The sequence below is a fragment of the Sphaerodactylus townsendi genome, linkage group LG12, assembly GCF_021028975.2.
Source record: "Sphaerodactylus townsendi isolate TG3544 linkage group LG12, MPM_Stown_v2.3, whole genome shotgun sequence".
In the NCBI taxonomy this organism is placed as follows: domain Eukaryota; kingdom Metazoa; phylum Chordata; class Lepidosauria; order Squamata; family Sphaerodactylidae; genus Sphaerodactylus; species Sphaerodactylus townsendi.
The window spans coordinates 5,328,855-5,345,872 of NC_059436.1; the positions used below are offsets into that span (position 1 = coordinate 5,328,855).

The following is a 17,018-nucleotide window of genomic DNA, read 5'->3' on the forward strand; positions in this document are numbered from 1 at the left end:
GTGCAGATAGGAGGCTTCAGACTGGGCAGATAGGTTTGGCAGGGGTCGGGCTGGGCGCAGGCCAATGGCCATACAGGACGTACAGGTATGCGTCCTGCACAGTGATTGGCTAAGGGTTCGTCATCAGATGTTCAAACTTTTGGCCAATTATATAGGGTTTTATGAATCACAGCTCACTACTTCATATTGATATCATATTGAAATAAATGCTGTTAAGTCTTTAAAGTGCCACTGGACATTTGAGGGATGTAATATACCAGCTCACAATTGGTAGCCCAGGTGTAGGTGTGCTAACTTTACAGGTAAATGGAACAATTCATGTGGTAAGTGTATTTATAAGTGACAATGTACATATATGGACAAGCATTATACCAGGGACCATTACTACTTTAATCTCAGGGAGCTGAATTAACTGTGTTTTGAGTTGCATGATCAGTTTGGGACCCCTGTAAGATAAAAGGGGATGGCAATTTAAGGGACACAGACATATAGAAGATCTAATTTTACTTCTCTCAATTAATTCATTTGTGATCCCACACTTCAAAGGCATAGTTCACATGAGGTACCAACTGCATTACAATGTGTCCACACCACTTGTGGGAAATTAGGCTGGATCTACACACACAGATTTCCTATTTGTGTGTGGGGTGTGTGTGTTTAATATAGGGAAGTATTTTGAAATGTGATGCTTTGTCTGTGGTCTGAATTAGTACTTGTCCATGATACCCACTTCTTCATTCTACATATGAAGAGTCTATGGGAAAGTTCCTCTGGTCCCTTTCACAATTGTTTGCAAGTGGATTTTGCTATTCCACGCAGTAAAATCTAGCTGCAAAGTGTATTAAAACTGGATTGAAAGTGCATTATTCTGCATGTGCGGAAGGGGCCAGAGGAATTTTCCCATCTCCTTTGCTTCCAGGGCAATGGAACTTGACCCATATGATGACACCGTAAATTGAAACTGTTGACCTATTTTTCTAGTTTGCCTGCTGCGGAGTTATTTTTGAGCTAATTTTGTGCTTTCTGTTTTAGATTACTGCTTTAAACTGCTGGTTTGATTGATTATATTGACTTTTAATGACACCTTCCCGTGGCTTGTCAAACAAACAAATATGAAATAGCTTCCACAAAACTAACAAACATTGGCAGTTTGTTACTCTTGACTATATAAATAATGGCTCTAATAGGCACACATGGACATAATAAAAGGACATAATGTGCATTTAAAAACAGCAGCCCAACAGCACTATCCCAAAGGCCTTGAATTGCGAGCTCCATTTTTACGCAAAGCTTCAATTATTCACAAAGGAGTGTGCGTTGTGTGCGTAAAAAAAAAACCGAAAAGCCACCTCGGTGGAAGCCCAGATCAAAGGCTGCCATTCCAGGCGCGCTTACCTGGAAGCAAGCCCCCATGGTACACGCCTGCGCCTGGTGATGCACGGGGAGCGCTAGTGGTGCCTGGACTGTAACGGGGGGGTGGGGGGGGGAGCGACGGCAGGAGGCAGCGCCGAGCTCCTCCTTCCCTCTTTCCGGCCCTCCCCGGCGTGGTCGATCCTCCCCTCGGCGGACCAGTAGCAGCAACGCCTGGCCGAGGCATAGCGCACAACGCGACTCGGAGCGGGTACCAGGCGCGCCGTAGGAAGGCCGTCGCATCCCACAGAGCTCAAAGACGCCCAGGCTTCGTGGCAGGAACCTTGCAGGTATGGCCTTGGCAAGGGATTGGGAGGAGGGGGTGGGGTGGGGTGGGGTGGGGTGGGGAGGGGAGGGGAGGGGAGGCAGAGGATGGCGTACGAGGATTGGAAAGGGGACAAGATGACACGGAGCGTGCCAGGGAGGCTGAGTTCCTGGGTAGATTTTATTGGGGCAGTGTTGGGGCTCGGGCTGTTGGAGCCATGGAAGATCTAGGCAAGTGGGATTAAAGCTCCGAATGCCCGTCGCGGTGACCTGGGGCAGAGACCTGGGGAGCTTGCCCCTCTGATCACAAGATGCCCGAGACACTGCTTAGCCTTTATGGACTGCTTTCTGCCGTACCCACAGATCGCTTCGCAGTCATGACAACTGCCCAGGATGTAGGTTGTTGTTATTCTTCATATTCCCGACAAACGCAATGCTGAAGCAAAGTGCCTTGGATGGTAACTCTGCATAAGATGGTGTTTTTAGTTGTGGCAGAAGGAAATTTTGAACCAGGGGGCCTCCCGCAGGCTATTCTCCAAGCTTCTACGCCATACCAGTTCCCCTAGCAGTAGCATGGCTAACAAACGCTAGTCTACAAGCTCCATGCGTCTGTTGAAAAACATGCAGTAGATCTTGGGAGTGCCTTTTCGTAAAGGGAGGTGGTGCAAAGTGTTAAGATCCATCTCTCACAGAGGGCAGGAAAAGTCAGGCTTCTATTAGATTAGGTTCAATTCCTTCCTTCTGAAGAAAAACCTGTTAGGATGTTGCTTTGAATTCCCTTATAATCTACAGTGTGTTTAAAATACTTTTATTCTGCCCTCTCATCTGAAAAGGCCCCAAAACAACTTGCAATAATTGAAATATTTAAAAACAGTAAAATTGGGACTGAAAGAATTAGTGGCTATATAAACATTTCTAATGAGAGGAATGGCACTTCTTATTGAAACAAAGAAGCTCAAAATAGCATTAATGTATAAAATAGAGATATAAATATCTTATTCAGTTGAGCCAGGTAACAATTTTCTCCTCTGGTTAATGTAATTGCTCCCTTTTTACACCTAGGGCAGAGCATTTACTTCCCTTGGAGACAGCATACATATCGTCATTTCCACATAATTTGTTTTGCTTTTTAAGGCAAGCATCTGCTTTCATTCAAACAGTCCTTCCCTCCTCCTGAGAATTATATAACAATCTTGGAAGACATATTGCCCTGTGGGTGTCGTCTGTTCTCTGTACGTCTCGTCCCTCAGCAAAGAAAAGCAGGTTAAGGAATCCTGATTGGGGCTGGGTGTATTGCACCCCTGATATCTTGTGGAGAAGGAACTATCAAATAGCCCTATAGAGTTGGGTGACTACCAGCAGTAGCTCCTGTGACAATGAACCATCTTGTATGAATGGTGCCACAATATTATTTGTTACTTATCATGCAGGCACTGTGGATCATAATGGAGAGTTGCATCTTCACAGGCACAAAAGATACAAACACACAAAATAGCTTTCTTTGCTATGGGTCTGACCCGGCAGCCCAGGTGGCAGCCGTTCCAATGAAAGATGTGTTGTTCCAAGTGAGAAACCGAGTGTATTATTTAGTACGTCCATAGCAACCTGGTGTCAGAAATGGAGTCCTCCTCCTAGTCTGCCAGCGCGTGATGCTCGCTCTCCATTCTGCTAGCGCTCTCTCTCTCTTTCTCTCCAGTGATCACAAATCCACTGCATTTGAAATAGGATCAAAAGCATTAATCAGATTGATCCGCTGGGTCTGCGTCAGAAACAGCTAGAGTACAACTTGCGTCATCTGCTAACAGATCTGTGGTAGTGGGTGGGAAAGGGGGGGGGCTTTCTCTGCTTGTTATCCTGGAGGGCTGCTGGTGGTTACCTGAGCTTGTGGGTAATCTGATTTAGGGATAAGGTAGCTTTATGTGCCTAATCAGAACTGTCCAGCTTGATACAGTGAAGTGTTTCTGTGTATGATCTTTGTATCACTTCAGCCTCCAAGGAATGGATATTTGCTTTTTTAACTGGCCAGTCTGGTCACAAGCTGTAATTGATCGGTTGGTGCAATTGGTCAATAATTCTTTAAACTGGGATAAAATTTTCAATCCCATTCCCCAGTTGAGGCTGATAAGCAAAGGAACAGAGAATCACCCTGTACAAGCTGTATAGACATATACTAGTCTCCTTTCTCTCTGAGCCAGATTTGATTCAAAAGCAGCAATACTCATAGTTGTTTTTTCCAATGCTTTTTCCAGCTTTTCCCCCCCAATGATGGCATATTGGTTGTTGTGGGTTTTCCGGGCTGTGTGGCCATGGTCTGGTAGATCTTGTTCCTAATGTTTCACCTGCATCTGTGGCTGGCATCTTCGGAGGTGTATCACAGAGCGAAGGCAGGAGGCAGCACCGAGCTCCCCCTTCCCTCTCTCCAGCCCTCCCCAGCATGGTCAATCCTCCCCTCCACAGCCCAGAAAACCCACAAGAACCAGTTGAATCAGGCCGTGAAAGCCTTCGACAATACATTTATAGCATACTGAGGTTTTTTTGAATACGGGATGCAAAAACTAACAGCCCCTCTAATTTAAGGTGAAATCCATTTCCACGTATCTTTTCAACTTTGGTTTTTCACAGCACAAATGGGCTATGAGCACACATATTCCTTTACTGCATTTGAAATTCATGCATTTGAAATTCATCAAATATACTTGGAGCCACATATGGCTTTTTGACATGTCATCTGCAGTTCTTCTGAGCACCTTTGCCCAATGCGACACCTATCCCATGTTTGGATTTGACAGCCTTGCATGCAGCAGCACAGAATTCTGGGAGATCTCATCAAACATTCTAAAAAGGACAGTTGGAAACAGTTGGGCTCTGGCTGAGGAAAGATGTTCAGTGTACTGTTAACTAAAGCTATGTTTAAAAAGCTATGTTTTGAATTGTAACAAAACGATGAACTGTGAATGTATCTATATATAAGTGATACTTTTTATGTATATATTTCTGTTTCAGTATAAGTAAAGCTCTTTTGTTTATGATTTCTGAGGTAAAAAAGCTGGTCTTATTTTAAAGTGGCGCACAAAGCTACATTCTGCTCGTTTCTCTGCAAACAGAATTATATATAAATATACCGTACTTGTTGACTTTCATGAGGAACTTGGCCAAGGCCCTTGCTTGGTGGACCTTGTGGTTGGCAGGTGGTTTCTACCTTGAATCAGCCGCAGTCAGAGGAACAGGTAAGCTGCAAGTTTCCCTGAGATACAGGCTTCATGCCAGGACTGGATGTCAATGTGGTGGTTTGTTTGATCGTAATTGTGAATGTAGGTTTTCATAAGCTGCTGAATGACTGTCACTGATCTAATAGCAAAGTAGTTGACCTCTCCCCTCCCTTGCATGCCACCCCTCACTCCCTCCCCTCCCTTGCATGCCACCCCCTCCCATCCCTCCCTTGCATGCCACCCTGCCTCCCACTCCACTGCCTCTGACCCAGTCAGCAAAATTGCGCCACCCATAGACAAGACAGGCACTCCACAGGTAGGCAGAAAATACTACTTTTGTCAGTCATCCAAAAAAGAGAGGGGGACCCTTATAATGTTACTACAGAGTAATGGTTTAAATAATAAAAGCTCAAAGAAGCTCAAGTCGAAATGAAATAAAGTTTTGGAAAACTTTATTTAGCCAACTTCGGGCAGAGACAGGATCAGGGGAGCCACACAAAGTGGCAGCGGGTTCTCACTTTTATAGTATTAATGATGAGTTACATCAAAATGGCAGCAAAGAATACACCCCAAAGTACCTACATCATCAATCAATCATACAAAAGGTGGAGATTTTCCCTGTTCCCACAGTATTTTGGGGTTGACCAAAGTCCCCATTGGAAAATGTCAGTATTTCACCCTCTGACGTAAAGTGAACCAAGAACCTTTGTTTCCTCTTATCATTAATGTTTCTTGTTGCCCTGTTCCTTAAACAAGGAGTTTGAACATTCCCATAGGCCAGTGATGGTGAACCTTTTCGAGACCGAGTGTCCAAATTGCAACCCAAAACCCACTTATTTATCGCAAAGTGCCAACACAGCAATTTAACCTGAATACTGAGGTTTTAGTTTAGAAAAAACGGTTGGCTCCAAGGCGCATATTACTCGGGAGTAAGCTTGGTGGTAGTTGATGGCTTTGCTTTGAAGCAACCGTGCAACTCTTCCAACGGGTGAACCGTGCAACTCTTCCAACAACCCTAGGAGGGTTTACTCAAGCAAGCCCCATTGCCAGCAACCGAGCTTACTCCCTGATAAAAGATCGTGCTTTAGTTCTTCGTGTGAAAATCAGTGGGGTTTAACAGCGCTTAACAGGGATACCTACACTGCTTTCCCAAAACTAGGTCTTAGGTTTAATGCTAATAATCAAGCCCAGCAGCCCAGGCCAGCCTAGATGTGTGTGGAGGGGGTGCGACTTCCCGCCACATGATAAACTCTGTGTGTGCCCACAGAGAGGGCTCTGAGTGCCACCTCTGGCACCCGTGCCATAGGTTCGCCACCACTGCCATAGGCCTTTCTATTGTTTTAGGAAGAGGGCAACTTTAAAGTATCTTCTGGGTACAACAGGATCTCAAAAACAGTATGGTTGGCACTTTTGTATAACTGTGAACAAAGAGGCATCTTTGGAGTTATTTAGCTGAGTTAGCATTATTAGTAAAAGAATAGGTTTGAGGCCTGCATGATTTTTTGGTCAGCAGCTTTTATGGTTGCCAGCTCTTCATTATAAGGAAAAATAATGGAGGGAAAGAAGAGTTTATCTTTCCTTTATGAATCCAAAATCCTTTTCCCTTTCTCTTTCTTATATTTTCTTTACTGCTCTTACTTTCTATCACTTGCTGTTTCTTTCTTTCTCTCACTGTTTTCCTTCTGCGCTTACAATAAGGTTCAAATATTCTGCAGAAAGCATGCAAATCTGAGAATAGTGGAGAATCAGTTCATGAGGTTTTTCAAAGGAGGAGGGATGTAGCCTGTTGAAGACCAAGCAAGTTGATAGAATCAGAGGACAAGATTTAGAGGTGTGGAAACATCCCCCTATTGTCCACCAGACTCCCGGCAGGCCCCTAGCTTTCCCCTTTTCCCTATGGATACTTATATCCGCAGCTAGGGGACACATTCATCCCCAAATGGTTTTTTAAATAGACTTAGGGGACCCTTAGGTCTGCAGAAAAATCTGAAATTTAAAAAGGGGGGGCTAAATCCCCACAATTTTTAAAAAAGATATCAATATGGGACTGGTGGGGCAGTGGGGCAGGTGGCTACTTCACCTGGCAAGGTCACACCGGACTCCCCAGCCCTGATCAGCTCTGGGAGTGATCTCAGCAGGCACAACAATGGGGGCAAATGGAAACTCCCCCCCCCCAATGAGTTTGGCAGGCCCTCACTTGTTCCCTTTAGAGGGAGCCAGTGTGGTGCAGTGGTTAAAAGCAGGCTCACTCTGATCTGAGGAAACCGAGTTTGATTCCCTGCTGTGGCACTTGAGCTGTGGCGGCTTATCTGGGGAACCAGATTAGCTTGTGCACTCCAACACAAGCCAGCTGGGTGACCTTGGGCTAGTCACAGTTTTTCGGAGCTCTCTCAGCCCCACCCACCTCACAGGGTGTTTTTTGTGGGAGAGGGGAATGGAAAGGAGATTGTAAGCCCCTTTGAGTCTCCTTATAGGAGAGAATGGGGGGGGGTATAAATCCAAACTCTTCATCTTTTTCTAATGGCAAAGTTGGTGCTCCATACTGTTAAACACAGCAGCAAAGCAGATCCACCTAAACAAGATGGAGGTTTCTGCCTTCATCTGGGACAGTCTCCATCTAAGCAGATAAACGTGTTCAGAATTAGGACTGTGCTTATCTGCTGCTCTCATTCAGACACAGAATCTTGACAGCGTTAGAGCAAAATGTAGGTGCAGGTCATCATTCTTCCTGGATAAATCAGGGCATGGACCAGTCTCTGTGTAGAGTGCTGTGATGCAGATTGCTGCTTGTACAGTTGCAGCCAACAGGCATTTTCTGGACAGTGTTATCCTACAATATGGGGAGGAAGGCCCTTATCCTTTTTTGGCAATAGAAAGATTGGAAGCCTGTTAAGAGGGAGGCAGGTTACTTGCGATCTTGGGTGCTGTGTGGTTTCCGGGCTGTGTTTGTTCCGGGCTGGCATCTTCAGAGGATCCTCTGAAGATGCCAGCCACAGATGCAGGCGAAACGTCAGGAGAGAATGCTGCTAGAACACGGCCATACAGCCCGGAAACCACACAGCACCCAAGTGATTCCGGCCGTGAAAGCCTTCGACAATACTTGTGATCTGTTTGTTTTTTCTTGCCAGAACAAAAGATGGATCTTGCTTCCTATAATAATGGAGGCTCTTCCCCAAACACAAACCATACCCTTCTCTTGGCAGTGGGGGGGGAGGGGGGAATTGGGTAGGACTCTGCCTTCCACTGTGCCACGGCCACTTCCTGGTTTTTTGTGGTCTTAAGCAGACAGTGGCCCCTCTTCTTGTTGACCCACCCATATGTGGTCACTTGCTTGAGCATCATTTTCCTGCCCACTGGCAGGGTCTCCTGCCACCTGCAGTAACAGCAACCAACATAGCCTGCAGGCGCTTTCCCTAATGATGCCGGGTGGTGGGTGCAGCTAAGAGTGCTATTGCCATGGCCACCAGGAATGCTGATGCTTCGTGTACCACCCACATGCCCTTCTCCAGTAATGCTGGCAGCACATGCAGCTGGGAGCTCTGATGACAAAGCACAGACGGGTGTAAATGCCTCAGGCATCAGAGGAGATACGTGAGGATGGAGTCAGCAGCACTGGGCCCCACCAGAAGCCACGGGTGCTGGCAGCTGCTCCACTTCAGAGTATCCAGACGCCTGCCCTGCAGTGTCTTTTGCTTCTCTTAGGTCACTTCCGCACATGCAGAATAATGCACTTTCAATCCACTTTGCAGCTGGATTTTAATGTGTGGAATAGCAAAATCCACATGCAAACAATTGTGAAAGTGGATTGAAAGTGCATTACTCTGCATATGCAGAAGAGGCCTTAAAGTGGCTGCAGCCTCCATTTTTATCCTCAGCCTCAGTACAGTTGAGCAGTTTCCCCCACAGGACTGCAGCTCTCATCCTTGAGTCTTTTGGGGGCAGTTTGCCCCACAGTACAACAATTACCAACTAAGCTAGATGAGGAGCAAGCTCTTTACCTACCCTCCTATCCCAAGACCCATAAAGCGTATAGGGACTTTTACTTTTCTTTATTTCAGATTTATACCCCGCCCTATCCTAAAAAAGCCGGGCTCAGGGCAGAGAACAACAGCTTCATAGCATAAATATACATACAATCAATAAAACCATCTAACAAGCAATACATCTCGGTTTAAAACCACTATCATTTGAGCATCTATAGTTAATCATCTTGGTTTATGCATGAAGTTGTAACAAAAGAATATTTGCTACTCAGTTAAGGTTAAATTGGATGTGATCAAAGCACCAATCCAGCAACAGATAATAACTTTCATTCTGTATTCTTTATTCTATTTTTATTTATTTATACAATATTCTGTAGCTCTGAGGTCAGGGAGTCGGGTCTTATTCTGCAAATCTTTTATCAAATATAATTCAAAATGTTCCATAATGTTTTGTTCAGTGCTCATATTCTGGGGGGAGGGAGCACCAGGGGGCCTCTCTCTCCTACATTTTATAGTAGCCCCTTGAGCTACTGTTGATAGAAGCTATGGCCATTCTGGCAGGGGTTGATGGGATTTGTAGTCCATGAGCATCTGGAGAGCCGCAGGTTGCAGACCCCCTTTGACCTGTCAGAGCTTTTTAGTTGTATTTGGCTTCCACAGCTGTATTCAGGGGCAGGGTTCAAGAGACAAGGCTGGTGGGTTTCTTGGAAGGGCTGCATTATGTTCTTGGGGAGACCCTCGTTCTTCTGGGGCAAGTTGCCATCTAATTCAAAGGCTGTTCCTTCTTTCTTGGGAGGTGCCAGGCAGGGCTATTGAGAAAAGCTTTTGGTTGGCTTCTCTTTGCCCTTGACCAAACTTTTGGTTGATTTCCATTTTTTATTTGTATCGATTGGTTTGATATTAGTTGGTGTATATTGACCTTTGAGCTCACTTAGTTAAAATGGGGTATAGATGGATGAAATAAATTAATGATTTGAGCAGTGAGCCAGTTTATATTCCCTATTCCCAAAATGTGATGCAACATAAATCATTAAAGGCAATCTTTTCTCCTGGCAGTGAGCAGTAGCCGTATGTTAGCTACTAAATCGATTTAAACCCAGGCATTCTTTTTAAAAGAAATATCTTAATCATTTGACAGCCCTGAAGATTCATCTCTATTAAACCCTCACCTCCCCATGACTGCATCGTTTCTTCTGTTCTTTCCAGCCTCTGACCTTCTCTATTTCCCAGCAGCGCAGGACCACTTGGCTTCTAAATTCCATGCAGCACCTAGCCCATTGTTAGCCTTAAATAATTGCTAAGTAGAAGCAACAATCGTCCGTAAAATGCCATGTCACTTCATAGAATCAGAAGGGGCATAGCTGAGTGGTATGCTTTGTACGCATATAGTTGCATGTACAATCCTAGCATCTCCAGTTAAAAAGGACTGAGCAGTAGATGAAGCTAAAGATCTCTGCCTGTGACCCTGGAGAGCTACTGCCAGTCTGAGTAAACAGTTTTGACCCTGTTGGTCTGCTTCAATATAAGACAACTTCAAGTGTTCGTTTATTTATTTAATACATTTATATCCCATCTTCCTCCCTAATGGGGACCTAAAGAAGCTTGTATCACCTTTCCCTGTGAGGTAAGTTTAGGATGAGAAAGTATGATTGGCCCAAGGTCACCCAGAAAGCTTCCTTGGCATGAAAAGGGATGGATCTATAGTTCAACTCTTAACCGGTACAAGCACGCTGGGTTTCCACACAATTTGAACACAGTTTATGTACACAGTCCTATGCAGAGTTATTCCAGTCTAAACCCCTTGAAGTTTCGAGAGTAACTCTGCATAGCATTGCATTATGGGTCACCCCCACCCCCCCAAGAATTATAAATTAATTTTAGCAATTTTTTCCATGGTATACTTTTTCTTACACAGCATGGGTTTTTTTTATAAGTTTCATTACGTTGCTTCTGTGTTTTGGGTACTCTGATGTTAAGGTTTATTACTACTGATAGTGGTATTTTTGTTCTGCTTTGGAATGTTAAAAAAGCCACTCCTTAGCTGAAAACAAGATCCCTCTTCTTAGCATATGAAAGGGATTGGATCTTAAACTGAAATGCTTTCGCATGACAGACCGCACTTCAGGGAACTGTTGGTCTAAAGTGTCCAGCCAGGAATACGTGTGTGTTGTGAGCCCGTCATGTCATTTTAGCCTGTCCAAAAATAGAAAGTATCCTGCAGAGCTATTTTGAACAACACTGCTTTCATTCATGTTCTAAAGCAGCCACCTTCAGAAGAGAGGGGGTGACAGAGCACCAAGGAACTCTTTGCCATAAAAAAACCCCCTGCAGCTTGGTTAAGGGTTCGTAAAGCTGATCCAGATGCTCTAAGCTTCCGAGATCCCCGTAGATCACAGCTGTGGTCTACCTCATCCAGCGCCCTACTTCTCACAGTCATTAAATGTTTCCAGAAGGGCTATGGCCAGGATATGAGACCAAAGCCTACTCCTGTTGTTATACCTGCCAGCAGGTGATGATCATTGCTACGCTTCTTTTCAGTATGGAGAATCTTTTGGCCTAACATTGTTTGAGTGGGCAACACTGTACCCTCCTTCTCAGCCTCCCAGAGGGCCAAGCGTAACAGCCATCAGGCCTAGCACTGTGATGCTGCATGCTAGCCAGCTGATCAGTGGTGGTGGGCCCCTTTAAGACTGAGCCGCCACCACCACAACTGACCCTTTGACAGTCAACTGTCTCATGATCAGCTGTTGGGATGCGCCACCCTCTAGCTAGGAAAACAAAGTAACGAGGCAGCCTGTGATCCCTCACAGGCTCAGCCACATTTCCATAATACTTCTGGGTAGAAGGAGGCCTCTGGGCATGCCCTAGGCCTAGCTGAGGGCTTCAGAAGGCACGAGAGTAAGGTTGCCAATCTCCTGGTGGTAACTGGAGTTCTTCTATTACAATTGTTCTCCATGCAGCATAGGCTAGTTCCTCTGGAGAGAATGGCTGCTTTGGAAGATGGACTCTGTGGTGTTATACCCCACTGAAGCCCCTCCTCTCCTCAAACCCCACCCTCAGGCTCCACCCCCAAAATCTCCAGGTATTTCCCAACTGGCAACCCTACTTGAGGAAAAAGGCCAAGGACAACAGACCAGCTTTGACTCCCAGCTCAGAAGGGAGTAGACCTAGGGGACAGAAGGGGAGTTAGGGTGGTAGGGATCTCTGAGGCCAAGGGGTAGAGAGTGGAGCACAGAAGACTTGCCTAAGGTCACCCAGCAGGAATGTAGGAGTGGAGAAGCAAATCTGGTTCACCTGATAAGAGTTCGCCGCTCACATCGTGAATCAAACCCAGTTTTCCCGATTAGAGTCCACCTGCTCTTAACCTCATACTGGCTCTCTAGCACTCTGATGAATGACTAAGGCAATAATGAAGTAGAGAAAGGATAGAGGGTATGGGGGTTGCCAGGAAAAGGGAAAGATGAAATAGCATGAGGGGCATACAGAGAAACATGATTTCCCCCCCTTCAAGTTCTCAAAGGTTCCCAACCATTCAAGTGGGCCTGCCTCAGTGACCAGCACCTCACAACGGGGCCATAGTTTTCTTAGAGACTTCTCAAGGCAGAGGGAAAGCTGAAGATGGGGATAGAAAAATGTAGGTTTGCTGTTGGGCAAGAAGGAAGCAGGGAAAGAGGAGAGGTTGTGGGGGTTTCCAGGAACAAGAAAGAGGAAATAGTGGGGGAGGGGAAAATGAGATACTTCTTGCAAGCCCTCATGGGTCCCCTCTTGCTTTTTTCCAGATAGTCTTGTTTTCCTCGTCATCTACCTAGTGCCAAGAAGCCTCTATCCAAAATAAATATCGTGCTGAAAAATACTGCAAAACCAAGGGGTCGTTAGGAGATTCTGCACATGTCCTTTGGAGGCTAGCATCAAATTGGCTTGCTGCGGGAGAAAAAGCTCAAGCCCCTGCTGACGAGCAGCCAAGCTAAAGAAGAACGAGCTTGTGTAAATGACCTGCTGTTCCTCGTAACCAGGTCATATGACTCACGTGGCTGGATTCTTGTTTCCCACATTCAGAAACAATTTTTACTGAAAGGATATAGAAGAGGGATGCACTGTGCTTTCCCACACTGAAAAAAAAAACCTTTGGAAAGACAGAGAAGGAAATGAACTGTAAAGGGACCGTTCCCTAATTTCAGTACAATGAAAAGCTGCTGTGGGGACAGAGGAGAAAGGATGTTTCATGCTTTCTCTCTGGAATTCACTTTTTCGTCAAGAATATCTGAATCTGCCAGTGGAAGCGGCACAGGCACTTAACCCAGGAGAGGGGCAAAACTGCCGGCATTCAACTGTCATTGGCCTCCCCTGGCACTGGGACGCTGCACCAGTGTTCCAATGCCCCTGCGGTCACCCCTGGCGCAGTGGGGGCAGTCTGTGGGTGTTGCCCAGGGAAGAACTGACAATAATCTGCTTCCTCCCAGCCATTCGCCGATTAATGCTGGTGGGGGTGGGGGGGGGGATTCAGACTTACCCAACCCTTTTGGTAAGTTTAGTCAGCCCCCTAGACTGAGGCTTCTTGGTGCTGTGGAGGCTGTTTTGTTTTGCAAGCCTCCCTGTGCCCCTGGGAAGCCTGTTTGGGAGGCCTTTTTCACCTGGAAGGGAGAAAGTGTGACTTTTTCCCTTCCTGGGTGAAAAGGAGCTTTGGAGGAGTTTGAGCAGATAAAAGGGGTAGATATCTTAAAATGAAAAAACTTGAAAATTAAAATAGATACATGCCCTATGTTTATTGTTTTCCTTTATGCTGGGTTTGTATGTGCTGCCATTTGATTATTGTTTACAGATATTGCATGACTGTCACTTTTGGTACCTGTTTGAATTAAGGTACAGAAGAACCATTTTGAAAAGCCCGTTATCATCTGTTTACAGATGATGTGTTTTGCCCTCTGTGTGTGATAAATATCAAGCTATTGTTTTTCTCTCTAACCAGAATCCCACTTCATTTTGTTTGCAGATTAACCATCATGAAAAAGTTCCTGGTGACCTGCTGGATAGCAGTTTTCCTTATTCTGCTGCAAACTGATGTCTCCCTTTCTAAAAAAGGAAAAAACAAACCAGGCGGTGGCTGGAATACTGGGAGCCATCGTCAGCCTGGTGGTTATCCACAGCAGCCTGGCTATCCTCAGAATCCCGGTTATCCACGCAACCCTGGTTATCCTCAAAACCCTGGGTATCCGCACAACCCTAGTTATCCCAGAAACCCTGGCTATCCCGGAGGTGGCTACCCACAAAACCCTGGCTATCCCGGAGGAGGCAGCTGGGGCCATTATAACAGCAAACCATGGAAACCTAAGCCACCCAAACCCAAGATGAAACACATAGCAGGAGCAGCATTGGGAGGTGCTGCGGCGGGTGCTCTCGGCGGCTATCTCTTAGGCAGTGCCATGTCTAATATGAATTTCCGTTTCAACAACCGTGATGACGAACGGTGGTGGTATGCAAACCGAGATCGTTATTCCGACCAAGTGTACTATCCAGAATACAATCCATCCATGTCACGGGATGCCTTTGTGAGAGACTGTGTCAACATCACTGTGAAAGAATATACTGAATCCTCTGGGAACCAAACGGCAGATGAGACGGAAAAGAGGGTTGTGACCCGAGTGGTACATGAAATGTGCACAGAGCAGTACCGGTTGGTGTCGGGCGTTGCTATTCTTCTCGCTAGCCCTTGCCTGCTTTTGATCGTCACATCTGTCATCTGCTACCTGATACACTGAAGCAGTAAGGATGAAGCCTCCACTATTGCTATTGACCTCACCCAGACAGGATAAGATTTGTATAAAAGCAACATTTTTTGTGGAGAACATATACTTGCTTAGGCACCGTTTTGATAAGAATGTCTGGTAGAGCTGTTACATCTGCTGAGTGTTAATGAACATACCCACTGCCAAGCGTAAGCCCTCCTTTTAAAGCTGTCTGATTCTGTATCTCGTGGAACAAAATGGCTGATAAGGAAAGAGGCCAATGCATTATTTTTCAGGAGAGGGAAATAGATCGTATCCAGCCATTATCAGAGTTAATTCAGTTTACTATGACCCAACCTAACTGTTCTTTCTGATGTATCCCCATTACATGGACTTCTCACTGAAACTTTACTAGCTTTTTAAGCATCTGTTGCAATGCAAAATACAATTTCACTTTATTAACACAACAGGCTGATTTGTAGAAGAGGAAAGCATTTTCCAATATTTTAGTAGCATCCCTGAGAATGATGTCTGGCATTACTAAGCACAAGGCATCGATGTCCTCCACACTGAATCCATTTTGATCTCCCATTTTTGTTCAAATCCCAGAAATAGTCATGTTAATAGCAAGGAGGCAAAACATGTTTGGAATTTCAGGGCCCAGAGTTCCCTTCCACAAAGACATGTCTTACACTCGTGGTTTCATGCTTTAGCAAACGTGGTTGCCAGTTGGAAAGACGGGCTCCACCTTGTTGAGTGGTCCATGCATGTGCAATAGGACTCTTGACTAGACCCACTCCCCTTAAGGTCTCATGAAATCTTGGTGTGAATGCATCTACCCTGAGTTACTGTAGCATGAACTTTTCACAGTCAGAAAACCACTGAGTTAAAGTCTGTAAGCAAAGCTGCAAGCACACCACATACTGCATGAGCCAGATTGTCTCAAAAAGTTGCACAGTACTTTCTGCATCCCACTGAGCTGGTTGTGTATCCTGGAAGCGGACCACAAAAGAATGCTTGTTCAACGAACTTGCATCTCATTAGTCCCAGTGGTTACAAAATATCTCCTTTTGTTTGCTTTTCATGAATATGAACATAAATGAACATTCTATTATTAAAGAGAAATCATCACGTAAGTCATGAAAAAACGTCTATTAAAATATCAACTAGCCATAACCGTTGTATCTAGGATTTCATAGGAAGTCCCAAAGAAAAGTCATTTGGTCTGAAGTATCAGCAGATGAATTACATGCATGGCCTAACTTTTATCCATCGTTTCCATTATGGAAGGTTCTGTTCCATTCCCTACAATTCACCCATGCCACTCACTGCCTGATGATTTCATTTAGTTATGTATATTCCCAGGGATCTGGGGTACATCAGAATCCACAATAACGTTTAGCATGCAGGAGTACAGAATACAGGAAGCTGCTGTATATGGAATCAGACTATTAGAACATAAGAAGAGCCCTGCTGGATCAGACCAGTGGTCCATCCAGTCTAGCATCCTGTCTCACACAGTGACCAAGTAGTTACTCTGGAGGGCCAACAACAGGCTACAGAGGATGAGGTCTTTTAATGGGTATGAACTGTTGATGCAGAGTCAGTGTTGTCTGTTTAGATTGATAGTGACTGTCTAGGTCTCACTGAGAGGTCTTTCAAATCCCCTAATACCTGATTCGCTTAACTAGAGACACTGGGGACTGAACTTGGAACCTTCTGCAAGTCAAGCAGACGCTCTACCTCTGAGCCACACAGCTCCTTCCAAGTTAACTTCTATCCAGTCGCTAAATAATTGACTATGATGCCTGAAAACTAGGGACCCTACCGAACTTACTGGAATATGTTGTAGTGACTTTGCTGAGATTTGAATCATATTAATAGCTAACCGCACATACCAGAGTTGTTCCAAAAGTAATCTATAAGGGTAACCTTATTGAGAGCCAGCATGGTGTAGTGATTAAGAGCAACCAACTCTAATCAGGAGTACTGGGTTTGTTTCCCCACTCCTCCACATGAAGCCTGATGGGTGATCTTAGGCCAGTCTCTGTTCTGATTGGACTCTCTCAGTCTCACCTACCTTACAAGGTGCCTGTTGTGGGGAGGGGAAGGGATGGTGATTGCAAGCCACTTCGAGACTTCTAAAAAGGTAGGGGAAAGTGGGGTATAAAAAAATCAACTTTTCTGCTAAATTGATAGCGCTCATAAGTGATTTGTCAGGAGTCTTGTGAAGTCCAGAGCGAGCTCTGAATCTGCTGGAGAATCAACATTTCAGCCCAGTACCTTTATCTCCTGGTTGAGGCCCGGTGGCGTAGAGCAATCACCTTAGCTAGGTGTAATGCCCTGCCTTCTTCCTTTAGCCTTGGACGCCACCTTGGAATCCCACATAAAGAAAGGAAATGCCCGTGTGGCATGGGTTCTGTGGAAAC

The 17,018-nt window shown here is 45.3% G+C and overlaps 1 protein-coding gene across 2 annotated transcripts; it reads left to right on the forward strand.

The window, feature by feature from the left end:
- The first annotated feature begins 1,551 nt into the window (after positions 1-1,551).
- LOC125441836 (prion protein) lies at positions 1,552-16,650 on the forward strand. 2 transcript variants are annotated; one of them, XM_048512770.1, is made up of 2 exons: positions 1,552-1,700; positions 13,857-16,650. In XM_048512770.1, the coding sequence occupies exon 2, from the start codon at positions 13,867-13,869 to the stop codon at positions 14,620-14,622; it is 756 nt and encodes a 251-aa protein (XP_048368727.1). In that variant the 5' UTR covers positions 1,552-1,700; positions 13,857-13,866; the 3' UTR covers positions 14,623-16,650. The 2 variants fall into 2 exon arrangements, with proteins under 2 accessions (XP_048368727.1, XP_048368728.1); XM_048512771.1 differs by lacking the exon at positions 1,552-1,700 and adding an exon at positions 3,406-3,486.
- The last annotated feature ends 368 nt before the right edge of the window (positions 16,651-17,018 follow it).